Source organism: Dicentrarchus labrax, unplaced genomic scaffold (assembly GCF_905237075.1).
Source record: "Dicentrarchus labrax unplaced genomic scaffold, dlabrax2021, whole genome shotgun sequence".
NCBI classification, from domain to species: domain Eukaryota; kingdom Metazoa; phylum Chordata; class Actinopteri; family Moronidae; genus Dicentrarchus; species Dicentrarchus labrax.
The window spans coordinates 553,583-573,546 of record NW_026136714.1 but is presented as its reverse complement, the minus strand read 5'-3'; the positions used below and the strand labels follow the sequence as shown (position 1 = coordinate 573,546).

General features: G+C 35.8%; 1 protein-coding gene across 4 annotated transcripts; it reads left to right on the top strand.

Moving 5' to 3' along the window:
* Window positions 1–45: 45 nt before the first annotated feature.
* On the top strand, window positions 46–18,440 carry cabp1a (calcium binding protein 1a). 4 transcript variants are annotated; one of them, XM_051423139.1, is made up of 9 exons: window positions 46–1,752; window positions 4,033–5,092; window positions 10,970–11,155; window positions 12,933–12,963; window positions 14,132–14,275; window positions 14,374–14,483; window positions 14,581–14,655; window positions 14,736–14,808; window positions 15,856–18,440. In XM_051423139.1, exons 2-9 carry the CDS (start codon window positions 4,346–4,348, stop codon window positions 15,879–15,881), a joined length of 1,392 nt encoding a protein of 463 aa, XP_051279099.1. In that variant the 5' UTR covers window positions 46–1,752; window positions 4,033–4,345; the 3' UTR covers window positions 15,882–18,440. The 4 variants fall into 4 exon arrangements, with proteins under 4 accessions (XP_051279099.1, XP_051279100.1, XP_051279101.1 ...); XM_051423140.1 differs by lacking the exon at window positions 10,970–11,155; XM_051423141.1 differs by lacking the exons at window positions 46–1,752; window positions 4,033–5,092 and adding an exon at window positions 8,218–9,036.
* The last annotated feature ends 1,524 nt before the right edge of the window (window positions 18,441–19,964 follow it).

Below are 19,964 nucleotides of genomic sequence, written 5' to 3'. Positions count from 1 at the left end.
AAATCCTCATTAATTATTTCTAAAGAGTTTAAAATAATGTCACAGTTCAGGATGATTTTGTTATTTATATAACTTATTTTAACTCAAAAACACTGAATTGAACATTTTAAATTAAAAAACCTCCTTGATCAAGTAGTTTTAATAATTTTAGTGACTTAATTTTATCATTTTTATTTATACAGTGAAAATAAAAGTAAAAAGTACTTAATCAGGAATGTTTCTGTAACTAAGTTAGTGTAACTTAAAATTATTATTAAACGCTGCTTTAAGAATCTTTTTGAGTTTAAAAAATTAAGTTTGTGTGACTTAAAATGTTCAAATTTCAACAAATCACTTAAAATTACTAAAACTATTGATCAAGGAGGTTTATTTAATAACTTACAAAATTTAGTCAGTTTTACTTAAAATTGTAAATTTTTTGTTAAATGAACTCATCTGGTTTGTATGGAAGCCTATTGGTGCCAATGTGATGAAACAAATGATTCTGTGAGTGATTATAATGAGAAACTTTCTCAAAATAACGACTTAGTATCTCAAAAATAATGAGAAAGTTATTGATTATAATGATAATAATAATAATGGCACCAATAGGCTTCCGTATATAGCAATAACAATATTTGTGAGTTGTTGTTTCTGTATATTTGTGAGAAAACTGACATTTTATTGTATATAATGGTTTGTTGTTGTGTAAGATTGTTCCTCCCGGTGGACCAGAGAGATACGACTGTATATAATCCATCGAGGGTCAGATTGACCTGCTGGGGGCAAATAATGAGCCATGTGACCCCACTGAGCAGGGGCGGATCTAGAAAACACCTGCCCACCCACAGTTTGGTGTCAAATTTAACACTTTAATGTGGATTAATTTTAAAAATAAAAGCAGAAATTAATTTAATGATCTGTTATGGTCACATTTTAGACTTAAGTTCAAGTCAATTTATTGATTTCTAATGTCGATATTTCTATTCAATGCTTCACGAATGTGCCATAATAATGTTTTTAAGTTAATATCTTATCAAATATCTTCATTTGGAGGCTTTTCCAAGCAAATATTGATATATATGATTGATTAAATCAGCTGCAACCCTCTTTACACCCCATGAATATTTCTCTGGATCCGCCCCTGTTGCCCCCTCGAGGGCACTTTACCATAGAGGCATCCAACCAGTGCAGGTAGAGCAGGTAGACAGGTTTGGGTGGAAGAAGCTCAAAAGGAAACACAGGAACATAACGAGAAGGATGGACTCACAGCTACAGGTGAGGGGTCACACAGGTGAAACTAATGGGAGCGGGAAAATGGCCAAAACTAGGAAGTGACACGAGGAGAGAGGTGAGTTTTTCAAAATAAAACTGGGTACAATGTATAAAAGCTTGAGAGCTACTGATGAAAACAAACTGCAGGAGGTTGAACCAGTGAGGATAAAGTGTTCTGCAGAGCTGCCACACTGGTATTGATCACACATTCATCAATACATGAAACCAGAGGACAGAATAAACTCATCATCAGTTGGATGCAGCTCTGCAGTCGTAGCACCAGGAGGCGTAAACGGGTAATATCTATATTTATTCCTCAGCAGTTACTTCCTGTCAGACCTGCAGTGCCTCTGGAGGACGAAGCCTGAAGCACTAAAGTGCTGAATAACAACAACATATGGCCCCACATCTGTCTGATCATCCACATCTGTCTGATCATCCACATCTGTCTGATCATCCACATCTGTAGGCCTCAAGCTTCACTGTGAAAACACAACGGTAAGATTCTGGCAGCTGAAAATATTGTAAAATAACAATAAAGATACAGCAATTTACTGTAAACTGTTAAAATACAGTTTCTAGCTTTCATTTTATATAAAATCTTTATTTACACTGTAAAAACTATGAAATGAGCTATAAATTTAGGCGATCGCTGCTATAATACAAATAATCAGGATTCAATTTACAGAAGAGTGTTATTATTTGATTTTTCTTATTTTAAAAGTTATAGAACTGTAATAAAAGTCATTATCTGTGTAATTACAGTAATTATTGTTGTTTTCACTGATTAAAACTGTATTTTGACAGTTTACCAATGCTTATACACTGATAAATAACATTTATTCAACATTTCTGTTGTGAAACTTTCCTTAATTAAACAAAATATCTGTTAATTAACAAACAAATCCATGTAAAATCACAGTACAAATACTTATTTCAACTGTGGCTTGTTTTAATAGCACGGAGGTGTTTTTTCCAGTGAAGCGTAGAATCTTAACTGACCCAAAACCTTTTGGGTTGGTTATTACTAATCTAAAGCAACCTGACCTCCACTAGACATAATACAGACAGAACATTGTATAAAAAAGTTTCCTAAACAGGGAAAAACTTATTTAAATCACTCAAAATATTGACTTATTATCTAAAAATACTGACTTAATATTTCAAAATAATGACTTATCTCAAAATATTGACTTAATGTCTCAAAATATTGAATTAATATCTCAAAATAATGACTTAATATTTCAAAATAGTAACTTATCTCAAAATATTGACTTTATTTCTCAAAATATTGACTTTATTTCTCAAAATATTGAATTAATATCTCAAAATATTGACTTTATTTCTCAAAAATATTGAATTAATATGTCAAAATATTGACTTAATATCTCAAAATAATGACATAATATGTCAAAATATTGACTTAATATCTCAAAATATTGACTTAATATCTCAAAATAGTGACTTAATATCTTAAATTAATGACTAAATAAGTAAAAATCTCTACAGCAAGTAATATCTCGAAATAATGACTTAATATGTCAAAATATTGACTTATTATCTCAAAATAGTGACTTAATATCTTAAATTAAAATCTCTGCAGCAAGTAATATCTCGAAATAATGACTTAATATGTCAAAATATTGACTTAATATTTCAAAATAATGACTTATCTCAAAATATTGACTTAATGTCTCAAAATATTGAATTAATATCTCAAAATAATGACTTAATATTTCAAAATAGTAACTATCTCAAAATATTGACTTTATTTCTCAAAATATTGACTTATTTCTCAAAATATAATTAATATCTCAAAATATGACTTTATTTCTCAAAAATATGAATAATATGTCAAAATATTGACTTAATATCTCAAAATATGACATAATATGTCAAAATATTACTTAATATCTCAAAAACAAAATACTTAATATCTTAAATTAATACTAAATAAGTAAAAATCTCACAGCAAGTAATATCTCGAAATAATGACTTAATATGTCAAAATATGACTTATTATCTCAAAATAGTGACTTAATATAAATTAAATCTAAAAAAATAATTTCTAAAAATAATAACTTAATATGTCAAAATATTGACTTATTATCTCAAAAAGTGACTAATATCTTAAATTAAAACCGCAGCAAGTAATATCTCGAAATAATGACTTAATATGTCAAAATATTGACTTAATATGTCAAAATATTGAATTAATGTCTCAAAATATTGACTTAGTGTCTCAAAATATTGAATTAATATCTCAAAATATTGACTTAATATCTGAAATATTGACTTAATATAAAATATGACTTAATGTCTCAAAAATAAATTAATATCTCAAAATAATGGCTTAATATGTCAAAATATTGACTTAGTATCTGAATTGACTTAATATCTCAAAATATTGACTTAATATCTGAAATATTGACTTAATATCAAAATATTGACTTAATATCTCAAAATATTGACTTAATATCTCAAAATAATGACTTAATATCTCAAAATATTGACTTAATATGTCAAAATATTGACTTAACACTCAAAATAGTGACTTAATATCTTCAATTAATGACCAAATAAGTAAAAATCTCTGCAGCAGGTAGACCTATTGAGTCATTATTATGAGATGATGCTCTAAGTAGTTATCATTATATCATCATCATATTATTTTATTGTCACATTGTGCTCTTTCATTCGCTCTACGACAGTTTGGCTTTATTTAGTTGTAATTTGACATTTTCTGGATCAACCATCTTCATTATCTTTCATTAACAGTTCCTCCTGAGGCCAGGTTTCCTCTTTGTGCTCCGCAGTATCTGATGTGTTCTTCGGTTTGTGTTTGTCATGGAAAACTTCTTACTACCGTCCCCACCCACGTCACTGCCACGGAGCCGGAGAGCATCAATGAAAAGGTGACGCGCTCCGCATCGACGTGTGCGCTCCTGCCGCGCTGCCGCACAGCAACCAGGTGCTGAACTCACGGCGGGCAGCCTCTGCTATGAGCTAACGATGGGTCGACAGTGGAGGGAGCACGGTGTGTGATGTCGACGATCAACCCACCGACACACACTCGACCACATCCGCAGCGATGAGCTCCTCCTTTACAAAATCTGAATCCACGACCTCCTTACTGAAATCCTCCTCCTCCTCGGCGGCGGCGGCGGTGAAGAGACCAACACAGCTCCCTGAACGCACCGCGGAGAGCCGGAGGAGTCAGCATCACCATCAGCAGCATCAGCACCAGCATCAGCACCAGCACCACCACCGTCCCGCCGCACTGCACAGCAGCAGCAGCAGAGCCGAGGAGTCCTTCTGGTCGGCCGAGTGCGACATCAGTGCGCGGAGACCCCTGTGCCACCCGTCCCTGGTCGGCAGCCCGGACCCCGCCGCGGCCGCCGCCGCCGCCCGGGGCAAGTGTAGGTCACACGCCCCTCACGGACAAGTTCCCGAACCGCAGGAGCCAAACGGGGAGGCGGGCCGGGGTGTGAGGGAGCGCTGCAGGTCCTCCAACAAACCCGCACACCGGCACCACCACCGCAGGAAGCACAACCGGGAGGACCGTCCACCGCCGGCGGCCCCTGAACCCGAGCACCCCCGCCGCTGCCACACGCACTCCCGCCCGGTCCCCAGGGTGCCCTCCCTGTCGGACAGCACCGACGACCGGGCTCCTCTGTGCGAGCCGAGGGAGCTGAAAGGGGCCAGCAGTCCGTCCCCGTCCTCCTGCTCCCTGGTCCCGCTGTCCAGCAGGTCGTCCCGCCGCTCCCGGAGGTCCAGCGCCGCTTCTTCTGCATCCGACATCAATTTACGCACCATCCTCAACTCCCTGTTCGGACAGGTGAGGCCCTGCAGGAGAAATAATCCACATTTATTACACATTTAATCCACATTTATTTCCAATTAAATCTCAAAAAATGTAATTTATTACTCACAACTCTTTTTATTACTCTCTGCCAACAGTAATTAGTTACATTACTTCTCTGCTACTCCACACAAAGTTGGAAAATCTCCCCAAAATTCAGACTAATGATGATTAAAATCCAGTTTTGTTGTTAAAATCAGAGTAATGAGATTACTTACAGCTGCTGAATATAATTATTAAGAGTTTTCTATGTAACAAACATCAAATCTTTACACTTTGAGCGTCATTTAAAATTGATGCTGTAATTGGGAATATGAGGATTCATGACCTATAAAATATTAAGAATTATAGTATAACATAAAGAAAATAAGTAAATGGAACAAAACTGGAATTTTATCACTAATTCTTTAATATTCGAGTCATTATTTTGAGTAATTATGTAATTTTCTCTCCTGTTTTGTTTGTTAAAATCAAAATAATGTGAATATTTCCAAACTAATGATTGATTGATATTAGAAGTAATATTATTACTGTGATATAATGAGTTACTGCCCAACACTGATAAGCAGAGCCTCTATGTGGGCGTCATTAACAGGAGGTGGAGTGATTTTAGGTCATTTAACATCAAGAACAGATTGCTGATGATAAAGATACAGAAATGTATTGTCAGTACTTTGTTTTCGGGAGAGCTCATCAGGGGCGGATCTAGACGATGGAAACGTCTGTTTGGTGTCAAATAAACTTTAGACTCAAATGAAAACAGACATTTATTTAGAAAAATGGCTGAAAATGTCTAAATAAAACAAGTTATAGAGTAATAAAATGATTGTGAGGTCAAATATCTTCATTTTGGAGCTTTTTCCAGGCACATTTCGTTGCGTGTGATCGGTGTTTGAGCTAAGCTTCCCCTGCGCTGCCCCCTGCTGGCTGCAGATGCTCAGTGTCATCCTACTGAAGCACAGTAATAAATAAACCTCTGGCTCCACTGATCACTTTGACATCTCTCTTTTGATGACGTTTTGTTTAATAAATCAGCGTGGAGGTGATGTTTGTCCTGTTTCACAGTCAGTACACGGGTTGTTAATGCGCTCTGTGCTGCAGCCTGCGGGCGTTTCTGGACGGGCTGTCGAGGGAAAACGCTTCCTCTACACGTTCTTATGTAAGTTGTAAATACAGCTCTCCCCTCCTACAGACCTTCTCAATCACCTCCTTTCTTATTGAAGTGCTGCGGCAGATAAAATGTTCCACTACACACAGAGAGAGAGAGAGAGAGAGAGAGGTGGAAAGATCTCTGATGTGCAAATATAAAGACGTATTTATATACATTCATTATTCAATCGGTTGTTTGATGTTCCTCAGCTTCTATTTTAAGCTCTCGGATCTTATCAGGAGCCAGTTTTAGATCACAAACCCTCACAAAGCCTCACGCACACGGCTGCTGATACCATGCTCTCCCATGTACGGCCTTCAATCCCGAATCAGGAGGTGATTTTTTTTTTTTACGTACGTTTTCTGAAAGGAAGTCGTAAAATAGGCTCGGTATCACCCATTGTGGCGTGTACTCATAGTATGAAAGGCTTATTCTACAAATAACCTGTGAGTCAGTCCGCGAGCAGCTCTGTGAAAACATTAGCGTGGCCTGAAAGAAGGTCTTTGATGAGACAGCTGGATGGAGGAATACACTCAGTGCCTTTGGAACAATATATTCTGAGTGAATCTGGAAACACTTGAGGCACTAAGATGAGGTGGTGAAGCAGCGTTGGATCATTGGAGTCGTTTTCTTTCAGAGTCGAATTATCCACAGAGGTCTCCTCCTCTTCAAAACAAACAGACCTGCTGATTAAAATCAATAAAAACACTGAATAAAGCAGTTCCACCTTAAAAATCCGGTTCAAATCTAGAGTTAAAAAGCACCAAGATCTAAACAGTGGATGGTAACAATGTGGCTCCAGACTGGATCAACAGTCAATGTATGACAGCTTCTGACAGACAACCACAACGCTGACGCAGGCACAAAGGGGATATGCAACATAACATTACTGTTAGCGACAGTTTGCTTCTTTTAGCAACAAGTCCATCTGGAAACTCCCATAAATCCCCTCGGTACCGCTGTCGTCAAACTGTGTCACATTTTGTTTTACAGGAAGACACAATGATTGGATTTTAATATAAAAACACAAAGAAAATGAGGTTTTTGTGAATGTTTGTAGCACAAACTGTTAAATATGGGAACAGTATAACTGAGGATGTGATCTTAAAGAGTTAAACTGATATTTTTATTGTCACTTTAAAACCATGAAGTGAAATTTGACCCTTTAATCAAACAAGTAGCAGCACTTGGTGATAACATTGTGTATTCTTCTCGCAGTCGTTCTCTCCGTGTGGCGTCCGTAGGTCGCGGCGACCTTGTCTTTCGCCTGCGGAGGATGATGTAAAACAAAAAGCATGACACGAATGTAAAGTGCAATCTCTGAATTCAAACGCAATCTCGAGGTTGACAAATTGTTCTAACACTCGAGCGTGAGAGTGCAGCTGAGGAGGACTGGAAATAGGTCATTACACTGTGTTCTTGTAAACTTGCAGATTTTCACAGCTTAGAAACAGCAAACAATGTGTGTGTGTGTGTGTGTGTGTGTGTGTGTGTGTGTGTGTGACCCCTGCAGCAGAGGTCACTCTTCAGGTGCAAATACAGACGTTTTATATCATTAAAATACAGTTTTTTTAGCTTTTTCTGTAGTTTTTTGGGGCTTTTTAATGTTTAATTAAATATTTTTACACTGTAAAAACGATTAAATGAGCTATAAATACAGGCAAACGCTGCTATAATACAAATAATCATGGTTAAATTTACTTAAGAGTGCTGTTATTATTTCATATTTATTATTTTAAAAGTTATAGAACTGTAATAAAAGTCATTAAGTTATAGAACTGTAATAAAAGTCATTATCTGTGTAATTACAGTAATTATTGCTGTTTTCACTGATAAAAACTGTATTTTGACAGATGCTTATCCGTCAATTAACAAACAAATCCATGTAAAATTACACAACAAATCCTTTTTTTACTCTTGATGATTGATTTTACGTAATTTTAGAAACATATTGTCAGTATTAAACTTGAATTTAACAGTTTAATCTATTAAATAAAGAGTAAATATCTGCAAAACAAAAGTATTTGAATCTTTACATGTGAATTCTTCTTTGCATAAGCAGATATTTTATGATTATTTGCAGATTTTTCACGTTATCTTACATTAGACACATAAACTCAGGCAATTTCTGTAATTTTATGATTATTTTCCTGTATTTTAAAAAATACAGAAAAAAACGGGAAAATAAACGGGAAAACCCCGTAAACTTACAGATTTTATCCCGTTTATTCTTACTCTTGTTTATTTTCTTCTTTATTCTCACGTTTATTTTCTCATTTATTCTCTTGTTTATTCTTGTTTATTCTGGTGTTTATTCTGGTGTTTATTCTGGTGTTTGGTGCCTGTGAATGAGCCGAAGTGTCCGTGATGTTCACAGAATAACAGTTTGGTCAGTGTGACAGTCTCATGAAATATCTCTCAGACAGCAGATCGACCCTCTTTTCCTTTAATAGGCATAATTCTGTTTTCTCTGCTTGGCCGTCGTCCCTCTCTCTCTCTTCTCTCATTCAGTGTCTCAGCCTCTTTCTGAGTGTCGCTGCAGCTACTTTCATTTACTTACATTCACTTCAGAGCACCGTGCACGGTTTTTGTTTCCACCAGCTGAAGGTTTTAAGCGTCCCCGGTCTTCATGGGTCTTGCTGAAACCAGAGTTTGCGCTCCTCTCGAAGTCCAAACTGCAAATTTAAAGGAGAAAAAGTCCTCATGGTCCTTTTTAGTGCCGCTTTTCTCTTTTGGTATGGGAAACTGCTTCGACTGGCCTCTGAGAACGGTAGGATTGTGTCTCTCTCGGGATTATTCTCTGAACTTTGCTCTTTAAAAACCCAGAAAGATTTAAACCTTTTTTTTCCGTGCATTGTTTGTGTGAGACACTCCTTTACAATAACAGCATTTTCTGCCTTTTTTGCATAAAAAATACTTAAATTATTTTTAAAATGTCCTCAAAATGGATATTATTATATTCAGAGTTTTAATAAGGGCTGCAACTACTGCCGATTAATGGCAATTATTTAGATTAATCGGTTAATCATTAGTCTATAAAATGTCTTCAGACGTTAGCTCAAATATGTTCTGTTTAATAGCAGAGAAAAGCCGTAAATCGCCATATTTGAGCGGCTGAAAACAGAAAAATTACTTTTAATTTTGCAGTTTTATTTGTTGTTTTTGCTCAAAGTCAGTCGTGCAACTAGATTTTATAGATTAATCGATTAATCGTTCGTCTCTAAAATGTCAGAACGTCTTTAAATGTCTTGTTTTGTCAGTTTAAACCCCAAATACTCCAAAACAGAGGAATCTCCATATATATTGGCTTGAAAATTACTTTAATGATGATTAAAATGGCCTCTGAGAACAGTATGATTGTGTTTCTCAGTCTTATTAGATTTGTTTAAATCTTACATAATTGTGTGCAGTTGCATTTGTTCTTTCTTCTCTATTTAATAAGAGAAAAGCCGTAAAATCTCCATATCTGAGAGGCTGAAAACTGCATTTTCTGCCATGTTTTCATGAAGAGTTAGTCGATTATTAGCCTACAGATCGAACTCGTGGTTAGTTTTTAATATCTGTTTAACGTTGGTGGTTTGTGATGGAAATTCCTTTATGAACTGCAACTTATTGCTGGTGTTTGGCCCTCGAGTGCGTTCTGTATAAACACTTTAGATTAATGGCTGCAGACTCTGGCAGAGTGCGACAGGAACTATTTTCTAGAGAATAAGAAGAAGACGTCTTTAATGTTCCCCGGAGCTTTCGCTCGTCTTTCCTCTGCTTCTGAGTGTGTTTACTGTTCCTGTGACAGTGTATAGGTGTGAGGTGCCAGTACCTAAAACGTGGCGAGTAAACTGTTATGAAGGATGAGTGGAAAGTTGGCAACGCGCCGTTTTATTGATGCATTTACCTTCCTTCCATGTTTTCATATTTTTGTTTCTCTCTGTCATACACACACAAATACTTTTAGACACAGAAAAAATTCAATACAGTCAACTTGCAAGTAAGAATACAGTAACTATCTGTAATTAAAATACAGTTTTTAAGGTTTAATTTTACGTAAAATCACATTTTTAATGTTTAATTAAACATATTTACACTGTAAAACCAATTAAATAAGCTATAAATACAAGTGAACACTGCTATAATACAAATAATAAAGCTTAAATTTACAGTAGAGTGCTGTTATTATTGGATTTTTCTGATTTTATTCAGAATTTTAACTAATAAAAATCATCTGTGAAATTACAGTAATTATTGATTGATAAACTGTATTTTGACAGTTGACCAATACTTATACACTGATAAACAACATTTATTCAACGTTTTTGTCTTTAAAACTTCCAGAATTATACAAAATATCTGTCAATTAACAAACAAATCCATGTAAAATTACACAACAAATACTCTTTTTTTACTGTTAATTGTCACTAATTTTACATAATTTTAGAAAAAAGTATTAAACTTGAACTTAACAGTTTAATCTATTAAATAAATAGTAAATATCTGCAACAAAATCATGTATTTTGATCTTTTTATCTGGAAAAATAGGACATTTTTGTCATTTTATTTACAGTTGCAGATTTTTCACGTTATTTTACATTAGACGTGTAAACTCACAGGATACTTCTGTAAAATAAACAGGAAAAAACCCGTAAACGTACAGATTTCTCTCACAGAAGTTGTTGATGTCTAACATTGTCTCTGCACCCCTCTGGAAGATGGTCCAGGATGCTGATAGGAGGTTCAGAGGGGTGCTGTCCTGTGAGCAGATGGGCCCGGCGGGGTATCTCGGGCCTTATCGGGACTCGATTGTTTCCGTGACACAAAACTACGTTCTCGTGAGCAACATACTCGGGCAAACCTGTGTCTTCCTGAGTAAAGGCATGGCCACGTGCAGGCAGGCTGTACGTAAGTCTGGACAAACATCCTTTTCTTTATCCACATCTTTATCTGTCTGTATTTATATTAGAGTTCTAACATTAGCAAACAAGCTGCCACAACAACTGTCGCTTTCAGTTTCTATCATAATAGACCTTTTTCACAGCAGCCTGTTTTACATGTAGGGTAGGGTTTACAATAGTAGGGTAAACACAGTTGTTACCAATGACACTAATTAATTGCATGTCGGCTCACTGGAAACATTCACTAAAATAAACTTTAATTAGTCTCATTTGTTGTTTACCCTACTATTTCAGGTCAAAATGGCCGCTGTGAAAAAGGCCTATAGTTCATTATTTCCACTCCTGCTGCTTTTCTCTGGTATCCTGCTGTCAGTAGGGGACACACAGGTTTGGAGCCTGAGCACCAGTGTTTAGGACTTAGTGCCATCTAGTGGAGAAGTGGCAGATTGCAACTAACTGAACACTACTCGCGTCTGTGTGTGACGGCCTGGGATTGAGAACACTTACCTTAACAGCTAGCCCGGTTACAAACTCCATCTACCACAGTCTAATAGTTCCTGGAGTTCGTCGTGTATAGAAAAGAGATTAAATTTGTCGGGTTTGATAAGCGGATTTTGTTTCCCTCAGGCAGAGCTAGGCTAACTGGCTGTAGCTTCATATTTACAGATACGAGAGCGTTATCGAGGAACAACTTCCCGTTGATCAAATACAACCTGTTACACTATAAAACCTGATGAGTAAGTTCAACTTAAACTGTTTGAGGAAACCGATTAAACTGTGTATTAAGTCAAATAACTAAAGTATTTATTATTAAAGTCACTTTAGGTCAATTAAGTTAATTTGTACTAATTGAATTCAGTTAATTGAACTGAATTTATCTGGATAAAGTCACTTAAATGCATCTTTACACAAATGTTAAATTTACTAATTTTTCTTCCATTAAAGCAAATTATTACATAAACTGTTAAAACAGCTGACGTATGATAATTAGTTTATAATTAACTGATTATTAAAATGGTTGCCAATTAGTTTAAAATATTTACACTTTAGGGGATCGTTGAGGATTATTTGGATGCACATTTGGGTTTATGATGATTAATAAACTGAAATATAAACTAAAATTTAAAAGCTTTACAGCAGTATAATGTTTATATTTATATAATTATATAAAGTCAACTTAAAGAAAATGAAAACAAACTTCAGCAATTTAATTAGTTTAGAGGATTAATTTATATAAACTTACTTCTTTAATTAGGATGTGTTGTCAGGTTTTACAGTGATGTTGATTGATTGATTGATTGATTGATTGATTGATTGATTGATGCTCTCTCTCTGGTGTTGGTTTCTGGTCAGACGTTTCTTCTCGCCTGACGTCACGAACGCTGTTGTGTTTAGACTTCCTCGCGGCTCCTGCTGTTAACCCCTGAGGGTTCTGGGATATGTCTGCCTCACTCTCTGCCCTTTAAAGGTTGCGTTCATTGTAAGCGAGCGCTGGAAGAACAAACCGCTGCATTCTTCTGTGAACTCTGAGGTTCGTGCTCGATAGAGATCGGCCTCTTTACACTGAGACAGTTTCACTCTTCTCTCTCATCTTTTACCTCTCAGACTTTTTCAAGTTTGAGGTTCACGAGGAGGCTGATTGTTATGGAGGACTCTGATTTAGGTTTGGGCATCATTCGAGTCTCGGCGCTGTCGGTGGTGTGTTTGCACGCTCTGAGTTTGTTATGATGCTGCTTTTTCATGTGAATTTGATCAGCGATTGATTGTTATCTCTCAACAGGACCGAGAGCTGAGGCCAGAAGAGATGGACGGTAAGTTTCTTTAATGTTCTCTCTTTCTTGTATTTAATGTATTTTAAAGATACAAAACAAAGGAAGGCATATTTAAACACGTGGGGCCAAAAATGTTATTAATACAGAGTCTGCAGGGAGTTAAAAACTCAAATAATCTAAGTTTTAGGTTTTAAATATGATTTTTTTCAGGTCTTAAACATTAATTGGATTATTGACATTAATTTGTATGAAGTTGCTTTTTTCAGTCTCACTTTTAAATGTGATTTTAAGTTAAAGTCGAAAAGCTTTTCCACCTTTTCGACCCCTCAGACGGACGTTTCTATAAGTCTGTTCAGCTCTCTGTACGTTTGTATCTTCCGACTGAATCTCTGAGGTCCTGCGTCCCAGTTTCCTTCAGATATCTACTTTATTTTACTGTTTCGTGTTCGCGTTCAGCTTTATAGGAGTCGGGTTCAGTTACTGCTGATGAAAACCAAACGCTTCCTGGTTTTGCTGCGTCATAATAAAAGCCTGCAAATGACAAAATAACCGCTGACTTTTATTGTGAAGAATTTATAGAAAGCTAAATGTGTTAATCTTTTCATTCAGTCTTGAGATATCTCAACCATCGTGGATCAAACCGAGCTGAACCGAGCCGAACCGAGCCAGCACGTGTGTGGATAAACGTCATACCAATACCCGAGCAAACATAGATTAATGTTATGAATTATCGTAACGTTGATGCTATAAATTAAACACTGATGTGAGAAATTAGTAGCTGTGCATGTTGGAAAAGGGGTTTCAGTGAAGTCGCCATCTTGGTAGTCCAGACTGCGTGGTTGGAGCCGTACGAAGCCTCGTTACTGAAAACAGCCGCCTGTCACTCAACTCAACCACGCCCTTAATTAAACATAACTTTAAGCCTTGATATAATTTAAACAGGTGAGTTGTACAGTTGTCACGAACGAGGAAAAAGGGTGTAAATATGTTTATTTCTGCTGTAAAGTTGAACATTTTAATATGAGACCTTATGGAGACTCACTGCTGGAGCCTCTAGTGGCAGTTAGAGGAACTGCAGGCTTTTGGCTCTTAAATTACATTAATAATGCTCTTAAAAAAGTCTTAAATTTAGCCTGTTAAAACCTGTAGAAACTGTATTATATTTGCTAAATAACTATATTTCTTTTTACTTTGAATTGCTCAACAGAGTTGCGGGACGCTTTCAAAGAGTTTGACAAGGACAAGGACGGTTTCATCAGCTGTAAAGACCTCGGGAACTGTATGAGAACGATGGGATACATGCCCACTGAGATGGAGCTGATCGAACTGAGTCAACAGATAAACATGAACTGTAAGTATTTAACTGCCCATTGCACCTATATGTCATTAATCTATCTTGTGTGTGTGTCGTGGTTTGAACTTCTGTGCCACAATCTGTTTTTCCTTAAGTGGGAGGTCATGTTGATTTTGAGGATTTTGTAGAGTTGATGGGCCCAAAACTCCTCGCCGAAACCGCAGACATGATCGGGATAAAAGAGTTAAAAGACGCGTTTAGAGAGGTAAGAGCCTCTGGATTCAGACGGAGACAGTTGGTTTTAATGCTGTGAGATTTTTTTTTTTACTATTTACACTTTTAATGTCGCCTTTTGTTCCCAGTTTGACACCAACGGAGACGGTGCCATCAGCACATCTGAGCTCCGAGATGCGATGAGGAAGTTGTTGGGCCAGCAGGTGAGATTCAGATCAGATCAGAGAGACAACAGAGAGTCTTTAAACTGTTGTATGAATACTCACCGACCTTTTGTTTCCAGGTTGGTCTGAAGGAAGTAGAAGATATCCTGAGGGATGTTGACTTGAATGGTGACGGACTTGTTGACTTTGAAGGTAAACCACCTAAAAAAACTTATTTAAAGGCACACTATGTAGAGTTTCCCTAAAAAAGAAGGGTCTGAAAGATAAACTTGCAATATGTGTAATGAACAGCAGGGGGCAGCTCCATTACCATTCAGTCTTATGGAGAAACGAGCCAATCTCAGTTGATTTATGAGCTCAGTAAACAGTTTCCTGATGAGTTTATGGTCTCAGTCTCTAGTTTCAGTCTTCTTCAATACAGCATGATGTTCATTTAGTACCTTTCTTTAATTTAAGGTGTGCTAGAAAATGTACACAGTTGGCCAATATGTCAGCATTTAGTTCACTTCTGTGAAGAAAAGTAAAGGTAAAGAAAATTGTTTAACCTAAACACTGAATTTGCCAAAAAAGAAACATAATAAGTCTGTATGATTGTTTAAAATTTTTAAAAATACATAATATAGACATAATCCTGCCCTTATCAGGAAATAATTTGCTCAAAATTCATCCAAATCTCTTGTTTTACACAAACTTCCTGCAGTTAGTGAGTTCACAGTTTGGGTTCATTGTACAGTTTTAATATAATATGAAATATACATTAAGTATGTCGGTTTATTAAAGGATAACGGTTTCCTTGAGGAAAAAGGTTGGAACCACTGCAGTAAAATATGTTTCTGAAACGAGTTTGGTGCGTTGAGCTGGACGGACTCACTGAGAATGAGCTGTCAATCACAAGGTAGCCCCGCCCTAAAGCATACCCTGCTTTATGGTCTGTTTTACTCTAAATGGGACCATCAGTTACTAAATGAACATCATGCTGTATGGAAGAAGACTGAAACTAGAGACTGAGACCAGAAACTCATCAGGAAACTGTTTACTGAGCTCATAAATCAACTGAGAAGTCGGATCATTTCTCCATAAGACTCAATACTATTGGAGCTTTTATGCAACCAATTAGCTGCCCCCTGCTGGCCATTAGAAGAAATGCAGGTTGAAGACTCACATGCCCAGAAAGTTCTCTCTCTCTGATCGACTTTATGGTCTTCTGTGAACTTTTATTTCCTCCCTCTCTTTTCGCAGAGTTCGTACGAATGATGTCTCGCTAACATCGGGAAATGATCGGTCCTGAATGTGAAGCCGTTGTCCTTCTCTGTACTTGACCAAGTATAAACAACCGAGGACGGGACGCGCCGAGATCTCTGAGCCACACGAATCTGAATGACACTGGAATGAAACCTCCTCGAATGTTAACGGAGCGAGGAGTCACCTCACACTTTCAGTCAATAAGTGTTCTTCCTGAAAACGTCTCCAACTGAGGCAGAACTTGCTGTAGCCTAGCTGATGATTGTCCGACTTATGTTTTTGCACTTTAATTCTCACTAAATAACTTCCTGTGTGGATAGATTGCTGGTGTCTTGTCTCATACTCCACTGTAAAAACCAGATAAGTTCATTTAACAAAAAAAAACAGTTTAAACTGATTACATTTAACATTTTAAGTTGAACCAACATTCTTGATCAGGTGGCTTCAGTAATTTTAAGTTATACTGATTTAATTTTGTAAGTACTTAATCAGGAATGTTTCTGTAACTAAGTTGGTTTAACTTAAAATTTCTAGTAAAAGCTGCTGACTCAATAATATTTCTTAAGTTAAAAAAATTTAGTTAGTTTTACTTAAAAGTTTCGATGTAAACTGTTTCTAAAACTGTAATAACTTATCGCCCACTGTTAAACCAGATAAGCTCGTTTAAATCAAAAAAACATTGAAACTGATCACATTGAAAATTTTAAGTAGAACCAACTACATTTTTTAAGTTCTAAAAACATCCTTGTTCAAGTAACTTTAGTCATTTTAAGTGACACTGACTTAATGATTTCGTACAGTTAAAAAAAAAACATAGTTAAAAGTACTTATTCAGGAATGTTTCTGTAACATAAAAAACTAATTTGGTTTCACTTAAAATTACTATTGAAAGCTGCTTAATCAATATTTCTTAACTTAAAATGTTTTTGTTGGTTTTATTTCAAATTTCCGATGTATTCCCGTTAATTTAACTAAAAATATTGTTGAAACTGTCAATTTTAAGTAGAACCGATTTAATTTTGTAAGTTCAAAGAACATCTTTGATCAAGTAACTTTAGTAGTTTTAAGTGGCATTGACTTAATTTTGTAATTTTTATTTGTACAGTGAAAACTTAAATTTGTCACTTAAATTTACTAGTAAAATCTGCTTAATCAAGAATGTTTGTGTTACTTAAAACGTTCGTTATAACCAGTTTAAACTTTTTTTTTTTTTTAAATAACTTATTGGATTAAAATGTCTACATGGTAAAAAAAAGAAAAGAAAAAGTCGCCTTTGATGTAACAGAGTCGGGATGAGAGACTTCCTGTATCAGTGTTTCAGTACGTTTCCACACAGTTGGTGTTATAATAGAAATTGTTCGTCCTTCGTGTGACATTGGTGCTCCGCCCAGGAACCTGTGTGGCAATATAACACCTGTAATGTAACTGTGTGACCATCTGTGATTCTTCACTGTGCCGGTCCAGTCTTATAAAAGCATCACTGTCTGACTCGCAATGAAGAGACGCAGCAGAACTCTGAAATATACGTTTGTGTCTGTGTTATTGTCTGCAGGTTGACAGCAACTGAAACAGTATTTAAAGCCTCCTGTAAGCTGTGTGTGCAGACTGTCTTTAAAGGTCCAGTGTGTAACATTTAGGAGGATCTATTGTCAGTAATGTAATATAATATTCATAGGTATGTTTTCATTGGTGTGTGATCACCTGAATATGGGAATATTTGTGTTTTTGTTCCCTTATGATGAGCTGGTTTTATAGTTAGAAAGGTTCAACCGGCCAACAAAGGTAAACTGCAGTGACTACGTTCTTGTTCTGTGAACTTAATATTCTCTAGTTTTAAATTAAACATTATTTCTTTAAGCCGTCTAGTATGAAACGGGACAACTGACCTTTTTCTAGTTAAAGTCAACAACAAACAGAAATCAGAGATCTGTTTGCTTCATCGTATTTATGTATTTCCTGTAAAAACAAGCAGTTATAGGATAGCACGCATCACATTGTTGTTTTACAGGAAGATAAAATGATTGAATTTTGATATAAAAATACAAAGAAATTGAGTTTTTGTACATTTGTTAGCATAAATTGTTAAATTAGGAAACAATATAACTGAGAATGTGATCTTGAAGGATTAAAATAACAATTTTAATTTCACCTGTACTTAGGATAAGGCGTCGAGCAATCAAGGTAGTAAAAGCAATAACATTACACGTCCCTGTGGGTCCCAACAAACCTCCAAACAGAGCTGTATTCAGTTAGTTGCCATCTGCAACTTCACCACTAGATGTCACTAAATCCTGCACACTGGTCCTTTAAGCTTCAGGTCTGAGATCATTCAGTAGGAATAACTCATGCGGACTGTATTTACAGGGGATGTGATCACCTGTACTGTACGTCGGTGTCGATATGATTGTAGTTGTGGTAACGTTCCACACATCTGTGTTGTCGAAGCAATTTTTATGCATGCCAAAGAGAGAAATTTATTATTGAATTCAGTATGCACATTTGCATTTTTTTTTGTCTAACAAAGTGAACAAAATATTTCGCCAAGTTGACTGTAGAAAAATAAAAAAGGTGTTTACATTTGAGCCCCTTTTTTTTCTGTTTGTAGTTCTTGTCAAAATGTCCCTTCCAGTATATTAATGTTGCGCTGTGTGCTGTCGCTGCATGTCTTGAGGTTTTTATCTATTATTCATGTCTCTGGTCGCACTGCAGGCTGGGTGAGCTTCACCTGCAGCAACTCAGCACACTCTCTTTTAAAGAAAGCATTTCCAGGACCTTTTCCAGGACTTAATTTACGGACACATAAACTGCATTAAGCTCATCAGTAACAGTTCAAATCAAGTAGAATTCATTTTATTCTACAGGACAATTAATCTGATAGAAATTTAACGTGTTAATTGCACTTGCAGTTAACATCACTGTGCATTTATTTATCAACCACAGCAACAACGAATGTGTTGCTGTGTGTGCAGATATGAGATGTTCGCTTGCAGCTCTGGAAAAAATAGACTTGATGCCGGAAGGTTTGCATCTGGTGAACGTGTTTAAAGTGTCATACAGTTTATTCACCAACAGTTTCAAACTAAATACACACCCATCTGAGTGAGGGGATAAAACACAACAATATCCAGTAAAACATAGATTATTTGGTCATTTTAATACATTTCCAGGTGTTTCAATGACTGGAAAACTAGCTTCTAAATGTTGATCTTTTTCCAGGTTTTCCAGGATGTACCGGAGCGTGTCCAGATGTTTTTGGGGTGGCATTAAGTTTGTGTTTCAGATTTCCAGTAATTCCCAATTCATGTAATTCAAACACTGTTTATGGACCCCAGTCCCAATATTAAAATACACTAAAATAACACATTTATACTGTATGTGATTAGCATAATGGGGTTGGGTAACCATAAAACTCATTTTCAGTCAGATATCTTGAGGTCAGAGGTCAACGGATCCCTTCAGAAATGACTTAATATCTCAAAATAATGATTTAATATCTTAAAAATAATTACATAATATCTTAAAGTCAATACTAAATAAAGTTTCCCATTATAATATCACATTGGCTTTAATGAGCTTCCATAGATTATATATAATCAGTTTAAGCATGAATTACATCATAACGCAGTAACAGACACATTTCTTACATACGGTAATTTATTCCACAGCTAAAACTACCTGCTAACAGTTAAAATAACCACATTAACTGAGTGCATAGAATTTAATTCCAGGAAGAGTCGAGGAGGGTTTATTTATTTATTTATTTATTTTTACAGGCACAGGAACACCCACGATTTAAAAATAAAAAACAGCACTGCTGCTGAACCGCTTTGTCCTTTCAGCTGCAGCTAATGTTTATATACAGTTAATGTTTATATACAGTTAATGTTTATATACAACTAATGTTTATATACAGTTAATGTTTATATACAGTTAATGTTTATATACAACTAATGTTTATATACAGTTAATGTTTATATACAACTAATGTTTATATACAGTTAATGTTTTATATACAGTTAATGTTTACATACAGTTAATGTTTATATACAGTTAATGTTTATATACAGTTAATGTTTATATACAACTAATGTTTATATACAACTAAT

Coding starts and splice junctions, on each gene's coding strand:
- cabp1a (XM_051423139.1), top strand. CDS start 4,346: ATGAGCTCCTCCTTTACAAAATCTGAATCCACGACCTCCTTACTGAAA. Junction 14,276..14,373: donor TCAACAGATAAACATGAACT/GTAAGTATTTAA, acceptor TTTTTCCTTAAG/TGGGAGGTCATGTTGATTTT. Junction 14,484..14,580: donor TAAAAGACGCGTTTAGAGAG/GTAAGAGCCTCT, acceptor TTTTGTTCCCAG/TTTGACACCAACGGAGACGG.